We start from the raw sequence: 8,408 nt of genomic DNA on the forward strand, positions 1-8,408 counted from the left end.
TAAATCTTTAAACAAAAATAGCTACACAAAAGTTTCTTTAAAGGTTTGCCTCAAAGTTGGGTGTGGTGGTGCACACTTAGAATCCTAGTACTCCTCCAGATGCTGAGGTGAGGAATTGCCACAAGCTCATTACAGTCAGCTCTGGTCTGCAGAATGAGTTCAAGACTAGCCTGGGCTATAAAAATACATAGTAAGCATATGTCTGTAAAAGCTAAGAACTACCACAGGAACTAGATTTGCATAAAGTAATTATATACTCTCCCTCAGATGCATGGGATTATCCTCAAGTGTGTTTGCTTCATTTTTTTATGGAAAACCAAGATTTTTTTTTTTTTAGTGAGATCTGAAATTCTGACACCTGTCCAATATTAATTAAATTGCCTTAAACCCATTGTTGTGCAGTGACTTGAGAAATGTCAGTGTTCCTTTGGAGATGGGTGGTCTAAGACTCAAGGTTCTGTCCTTAGTGAGACTGTCACTCTACTGATGATCCGACCACTGTGGCAATCCTAACACGCTGTTCTTCTCACCACTTTAAATAAGTACAACCTGTCTCCTCATAGTTTCTATTCCTTGGCTTTGTGGGGGGAGGGGGCAGAAGTATACATTGGCTTGTCTTCAAAGAAAGCAGAGATCTTTTCCAGCTGTTTTTAGCTATCCCTGAAACAAGTCAACATCTGGCAGGCCTTGGCCGGTGGACATGTTATATCTCAGTTGCTTTCCCCCACTGACTCCTGAACTTGGCTCTTGAGACAGTCACAGACCTTACCTGCCCGCTTACATCCTTCCTGGTTCTAGCTTTAGCTCCATAGTAGAGGTAACTAGGAAAAATAAGCCAGTCTTCCTTTAAAAATGTCATCGTGGAGACAGGGTTTTATCAGAACCATTGGTCTGTACTCATACAAGGCTGCAACTGTTCACAATCAGATTGTTTCTCTGTCTTCAGTCATAACTGAGACAACAAGTAGCATTACCTTCCAGGCCTATCAGCGGGGTCCCAGGTTCGCAGGTGTAAGGCGAGCTGAGGCTCTCGGGGCTGGGCACTTTCGGTAATAACGCCTTCTCCCCACTTTTCTTTCTGTCTTCTGCACCTGCCTCTGGCTCTCTTCACCTGCTCCTCTGGCACTCTTGTGTGTAAAACCAATCACCTGCACTCTAGTTATCCCCATTTGTCCTCGTTCAGCATCTTGCAGCCCCATCATCATGCCCTTCAAAGCTGCACACTCTAGAAACCCAGTGGATCGACCAAAACTCTTTGTAACACCGCCTGAGGGCTCTGCACGGAGGAGGACCATTCATGGAATAGCGGTAAGTAGCGTCTGAGAAGGCGGTGTGTGGGAATAGGTGCTGTTTCTCTGCAGAGTGGGCACTGCTCTAAGGTGGACTCTGGGTACAAGATCAGGTGACAGCTACACACCATCCTGCCCGTTACAAACCCAGCTGGCTATGCACCTCTGCCCCTCACTGCCTCTCACTTGGGGCTCTCCCTAAACATTTGCAACTCTTCCTTACTCAAGCACCACTGAGTAGCAGGCCTGTTCTGCTGGGGCCTTTATACAAATAAGTGGTTAGGAAACATTTTCAAGGTCAGAAGCTATGTTGCCTTTGAAGAAAATAGACCTGGCTTGTTGCCCCGACCTTTTACCCCAACCATAAGCTGGCCAAGCTCTGAAGGTGGCTTACTCAACCGGGTGTGAATGTCTATGTATGCCGGCCACAGCCCATATCTTAAAACACAGTGAAGGACTTGGGTATATATATATATATATATATATATATATATCCTAAGTGTTTAAAGTGAAGGACGGATAATATCTGTCCCCTCAGCGTGCTGTAAATGCAGCGAGGTCATTTGTGTGTCTCTTGGAATCCTTCATCTGTGTTTAAATTGTGAGCTTATGTGTTGTGGTTGGGAGATGCAAACATTGTTCTATGGCTTTGAATCCTGGACTTCAGTCATGATGTCCCCAATCCACTACATGTCACTGCTTGCCTGGCAGGGATGATGTGATCCTGGTTGTAGAGGCTAGAACTTTAAAAACAAAATAAAAACAAACAAACAAAAAATTGTGCCAGACAGAGCAATTCTCATGTTTAAAGCTGATGGATACTTTAAAAGGTTCTGCTTACAGGTGAGTCTGGGGACTATGAGAGTAAGCGTGAGGATTTTGCCTACAGGAAATTTTTTTGTGCGGCATCAGTGCGATTCATACCTGTGACAGGTTCACAGCCCTGTAGCCAAAGGGGAACCAACTCTGATGACTGTGCGTCATGCTTTGGAGACCCTAGCTTCAGACAGAAAGTGACAGTGAACACTGAGTGCATTCTCAGTAGGGAAAATATTTACCAAGGGAAAGCATCTTCGCGCCTTCTCAACGTAAGGCAGAAAGACTGTAGCTTTGCTGGTTCTGCCTGTCGATGCCTTCCTGTGTGTAATTAACTAGACTTCTCATTGCCTTGCCATCAAGAAGTTAGGGACTGCTACTGTCAGAAAAGTGATGTTTATATCTATACTGTGGAATCAGTACTGATTAACTATATTGAATACCTGGAAAGTAGCTAATGGTATAGATGAACTGGATATTTAATTTTTTTAGATGTGTAGAGACTAGGGATATGGCTCAGCATGTAAAGTGCTCAATGCACAAGTATGAGGAGTTCAGACATGAACATGAAAGATGAGTGTGGCCTCATAGCTGTAACTTCAGCATTGGGGTATAGACGGGTAGATCCACGGGCTTGCTGGCCACTGGCCAGCTGACATGGCAAGCTCCAGGTTCAGTAAGAAACCCTGTCTCAAAATGTAAGGAGGAGAAATGGTTGAGGAAGGCACGAGCCTATGACTTCTTTTTTTTTTTTTAAGAAAAAAAAAAGAACTTTTATTCTTCTATTATTCTTTTTATTTATAATTTATATATACATAAGTACACTGTAGCTGTCTTCAGATGCACCAGAAGAGGGCATCAGATCTCATTACTGGTGGTTGTGAGCCACCATGTGGTTGCTGGGAATTGAACTCAGGACCTTCAGAAGAGTAGTCAGTGCTCTTAACCACTGAGCCATCTCTCCAGCCCTGAGCCTATGACTTCTATCCATGTGTAGGCACAACACACACCAAGACTGGAGCTGCAGAATAACTTTAAATCTGTATACGTTTCTGAAGAACCGCCAAACTGTTTTGCCCAGTGACTGTACCATTTTGCATTCCTGTCAGTCATGCATAAGGATTCCGGTTTCTCCACACCAACACTTGCTAGTTTCTGTATTTGTTTTTATAATATCCAATTTACTAAACATGAGTGATATCTCATGATTTTGATTTTCATCTCAGTAGCATGGCACATTTTTTTGTAGACTATGGCAGTTGTTAAGTGTTTGGAGAGATGTTTACTAAGGGCTTTTGTGTCTGTGTGTGTGTGTGTTGCTGATGATCCAGCTCAGACCGGTTTTAAGTCCTTTTAAGTCCGGTAGGTAACAAAATGTTACATTGTGGGAGTTATATGTTTATTCTAGATAATGGCTCCCAGCCATATAGGTATGGGTTGCCTGTTCAGTCTCTTTTGGCTTTTGACCTACAGAAATTTTGGTTTGATGTTCGTGTATCTGTTTTTGTATTGTTGCTTGTTCTTTGGGTCAATAAATTAGTAACAGGTCTCATGATATGAAACTTTTCTGGATGTTTGCCCCGTTTTACAGTTTTAAGACTCAATCATTTTAAGTTCATGTTTGTTGTATAAAGGAAGAATCCAGTTTCCCTGTTTTTCATGTAAATATACTACTTCCTCGCTGCCATTGCTGAGGGCTGGCCTCCCCTTGTTGAGAGCTCCCAGGTTCTATAACTTCTAGACTTTACTCTACTTGATTGGTCCACATGCCAGCCCATGCTACTTTAACTGTGGCTTTAAAAGATATTTTAAAATCAGGACATTTGAGCAGCCCAGGTGGTTCTTTTTCAGATATTGCAAAGTCCCTGCGTGTTGGTCAGCAGCCGGTTGGCTTGAGCAGCTTGTGTGTGCGCTCCGAAGTGTGGAAAGGGCTCAGGAAGAGGAGGATTGCAGCAGTTGCTCCCCATTAACTCACACTAGCATGGAGTCCACAGGAGTGCCTTTGTGTGTGTAGTGCGCACACAGGAGGCTGGATGGAAGGCAACAGAAGAATTGAAAAGAGAAGGACAGAGCCCCAGTTTGGGCTCTCACAGCCATTGCCAGTTCACTGTCACATTGATGAAGACTGTCAGGGTGGTCCATTCCCTGGGCTCCGACCCAGGAAACTCAGATGGACAAAGTTAGCCCCAAGTGCCTCACATTGCCTTTCCTCTCTCACTTCCCACTCAGCTCTCCTTGGTTTTATTTAAGCCACATCAAAATGTTTTTACTAGCTACACGTGTTGGCATACACCTTTAGTCTCAACACTCCGGAGACAGAGAGGCAGGTGGGTCTCTATGAGTTCAAGGCCAGCCTGGTCTACATAGTAAGTTCCAGGACAGCCAGAGACCCTGTCTACACACATGCACACACGCACGCACACTGAGCCAAGAGAAAACCAACTCTGACTTTCACAAGTTGTCCTTGGATGCAACACAGGCATACACTCACAGAGGAATAAATAAGGAAATAAATGAATGTATGTTTTAAAACATTTTTAAAGGAAAAAGAAAGGACTTAGCTTGGTTCTTTGGCCTCTCTCTGAGGAAGAAAGGTGGTCCCTCCTCCCTAGTTGCAGTCTCCCCAAGGCACATGGGCCTCTCTAGCACTCAGGAGGGAACCATCTGGTGGCTGCAGCTTTTACATGCAGAGACTGCACCTGTCCTTCAAGACCCACCTGCCTTTGAGGAGTCAGTTGGGGCAGAGGGTGACCATGCAAGTGGGTGGATCCAGACCTGGCCCCTACAGCCTAGGAAGATCTCCTTTGCCCTCAGTTCTTTTGTGGTGGGAACTCAGCAGAGACAGTGGAGTCAGGCAGCTAGGGTATTGCTCCAAAGTCGGGAGAAGCAATTAGAGGAACTCAGAAGAGCAGGAGAGGGAGCATTGGGATTGTTCATTGGCAGCCCTGGCTGGGTGACGTCTGCCTGTTCCTTGTTCCCTTGTACTGAATTAGCCAGAGGTGCCCGGCCAGCCTTCCTGCCGCCCCCTCCCGCCCCCCCCCGCCCCCCCTCGCCCCTGTAACAGGTCAGAGTCTCAGACCTTTCTAATTTTTTCCTCTCTTTCTGGCCTTTGTTCCCTCCCTCCCTTCCTCCCTCCCTCAGTTTGCGATTCTTCAAACACTACAAACACTTCCTCTTGCTCCCTTTTGTTTTCTCCACACTCTTCCCTGTTGACTTCAGAACCTTAGAACACATCTCTGATCTTCTCTTCATACGTTTGGCCAGATCTCTGGCTGAGCTCGAGGTAGCCATTAGGGAGGGCTAGTGTCTCTGCTCACTGTTGGAACTCTTTCTAGGAATGAGAAACCTACACTTCCTCACCCTAGCCCCACTTTCCTTGGGGAGAAAGGGGCCCTTATGTAAGGACTTGTCTACAAAGGCCATATAAAAGGTGACCATGTATTTGAAGTAAGAGAGGTGTAAATAAGTGACTGAACGATGGTATTTTCCAAAGCAAAAGAAAATTGCTAAAGAATAGAAAATTAGAGGCCAGCCAGGCAGTGGTGGCGCACACCTTTAATCCCAGCACTTGGGAGGCAGAGGCAGGCGGATTTCTGAGTTTGAGGCCAGCCTGGTCTACAGAGTGAGTTCCAGGACAGCCAGGGCTATACAGAGAAACCCCATCTCAAAAACAACAAAAGAAAAAAAAGAAAGAATAGAAAAGTAGAACATGTGATTAAAGGTAGTGTGGCTCAGTGGTAGGGTACTTGTCCTGTATGAAGCCTGGGGTTTAATCCTCAGTATGGCAAAAAGAAAAATTACAAAATTTAAAGCAAAAGGAACATTGATGAGAGACAAGGTAAAGTAATTCCAGGTAACGCTAGACAGGAAGCAAAGGTGCTTGTTAAAAGTTTACACTTTTTTGTTGTTTATTTATATGTATATTTTTTAGATTATAATATAATTACATCATTTCCCCCTTTCCTTTACTCCCTTCAAACCCTTTTTGACAAAACAAATCAAGTCATCCATCAGATCTACTTTTTTCCTGTCATCTGTGTTAACTCAGTTATATGCTGTTCGGTTGTTAGCAGACAGGGACCTTGTCCTGCAGGAGTGGATATATGTCGTAGTTTAGAAATTGTCTTAAATTCTTAAAAACACTAGATGGTCTGTAGTTTGTCATTGGATATCATTAATATGAAAATTCTAATTACTGAGTTTCTCTGAACCCAGAGCCATAAAAGAGAGCGAGAAAGAGAGCACATTCCCTTCCACATTTCCGCTGGCGCCCGCAGGACTCTGTCTCCATCTAATCTCAAAGGGAGATCACCAGCTCCAACCCGCCTTTGGTGAGTGTGGTGCAGGTGCATGGGAAGGGCCTTTGGTGAGTGTGGTGCAGGTGCATGGGAAGGGCCTTTGGTGAGTGTGGTGGAGCTGCATGGGAAGGGCCTTTGGTGAGTGTGGTGGAGCTGCATGGGAAGGGCCTTTGGTGAGTGTGGTGGAGGTGCATGGGAAGGTCCATGCTGGACACTTAGCTTCTGTCCTCACCATTTGCATTTGCCTTTGGGGACAGCAAACTTTTAGCAAAAGCAGAAAGGATCTTTGAGCTGGGTCTGGTTAGCAGCTCCTTTCCCACATTTACCACAAACAGAAAAGTACTCCTATCCGTCTGCTCGGGTTCACACGTGTGGGCGTTCGGGGCTCTGGTGAGCCGATCTTGACCTACTCCTTGTCCTTGTCTCCTGCGGCCCAGGCTCCCATCCAAGTCCATGCCTCATCTGCCTGGTACTCCCCGACCCACATCCTCCTTGCCTCCTGGCTCAGTCAAAGCTGCCTCCACTCAGGCCCACTCCTCATCTCCTGGCAACATCCGCCCTGTCAAGAGAGAAGTGAAAGTGGATCCTGAGAAAAAAGACCCCGAGAAGAAAGTAACCAATGAGCCCACAATAAAGGGAAGGGCACCATTAGTGAAGGTAGAGGAGGTCACAGCTGAAGAGGGGACACCAGTGAAGCCACCTGACCCTGGTAAGAATGGACCAGCTGATGCTGGGATGTGGGCTGGTGCTCTCTGTGCTCACCCTGTTCATGAATGGTTTTATTATCTCCTTTTTCATTACTGGCTATTAGAAATTTATATTCTCATTCTTTCGTTTTTCTTCTCCTCCCTCTCTCCTCTCTTTTCTCTTCCCTTTCTCTCTCTCTGTCCCCCAGCATTCTGTATTGTGAATGCACTGTGCTGTGTGGCCAAGGATGGTCTTGAACTTCTTACCGTAGGGTACAGGTCTATGTCATCAGGCCTTGACGTTAAACTTAGACTGTGTATGACAGGCAGGCAGCCACTCCAGGCTATTTCCCCAGCTAACCTGTATTTTTGAAAAGATTTTCAAAGGGTTTCTAAAAATATTAAACTGATACCTCCAGAATTTTTTAAACTACAAATCCTTGGCCTTAGCTCAGATCTACTGTATCAGAATATATACTCAAGGATCAAACCACTCTCACAGTGGACTTGAGGACCTCTGGTTTAGTGTGGTGTTGTACAGAGATCAGAAGGCCTAGCAGTTATCTTCTGTGAGAAAAGTTAGTGTTGTTTGGAGTCACCTGGATCTAGGAATTCAATATTTTCTTGCTGAAAATTATTTTCATAGAAATACTGTTTGAGGGTGGGAACCAAGAGCAAGTTACAATATTGGAATGGAGGAAGAGCCCAGTGTTGGCTTCATTCCAAAGGAAGATAAGGCCCAAAACAGTAAAATGCTATGAAAGTTCAAGCCCACCCAGGAACGCCTTGGCATTGCCAAGTGGTGGTGGTGCACACCTTTAACCTCAGCACTTGGGAGGCAGAGGCAGGCAGATTTCTGAGTTCGAGGCCAGCCTGATCTACAGAGTGAGGTCTAGGACAGCCAGGGCTACACAGAGAAACCCTGTCTTGTGGGGGGAGGGAATGCTATGAAAGACTGGACCTGTATTTCTTACTAGTAATCCTAGCTATGGTAGATACTGAAGCACACAGATCTCAAGTTCACGGCCCAAGATGAGCAACTTAGTGAGACTAAATAAAATAAAAACGTATACGAAGGGCCAGGCGTGTTGCTCTGTGGTAGAGTGCTTGCTCTGCATACATGAGGTTATAGGTTCAATCCCAAAGGAAAAGGAGAAAGAGGGAGAGAAAGCTGTGGACTGAGTCAGACTGTAATCTTGAAAAGAGGGTCTTTAATCCCACGCCTTTAATCCCAGCACTTGGGATGCAGAGGCAGGTGGATTTCTGAGTTCGAGGACAGCCAGGGCTATACAGAGAAACCCTGTCTTGGGAAAAAAAAA

At 45.3% G+C, this 8,408-nt stretch overlaps 1 protein-coding gene across 6 annotated transcripts in view; it reads left to right on the forward strand.

The window, feature by feature from the left end:
- Map7 (microtubule associated protein 7) overlaps nucleotides 1-8,408 on the forward strand; it is a 52,713-nt gene that overhangs the window by 31,596 nt on the left and 12,709 nt on the right. For 5 of the 6 annotated variants that reach the window (XM_031380537.1, XM_031380538.1, XM_031380540.1 and 2 more), the window contains 3 exons: nucleotides 1,184-1,308; nucleotides 6,321-6,436; nucleotides 6,841-7,112. In XM_031380537.1, the coding sequence (XP_031236397.1) occupies nucleotides 1,184-1,308; nucleotides 6,321-6,436; nucleotides 6,841-7,112 (513 nt within the window). Of the gene's footprint in view, nucleotides 1-1,159; nucleotides 1,309-6,320; nucleotides 6,437-6,840; nucleotides 7,113-8,408 lie in introns of all 6 variants that reach the window. The other variant, XM_031380539.1, reaches the window with a different exon arrangement.

This window comes from Mastomys coucha, unplaced genomic scaffold (genome assembly GCF_008632895.1).
Source record: "Mastomys coucha isolate ucsf_1 unplaced genomic scaffold, UCSF_Mcou_1 pScaffold2, whole genome shotgun sequence".
NCBI lineage: Eukaryota > Metazoa > Chordata > Mammalia > Rodentia > Muridae > Mastomys > Mastomys coucha.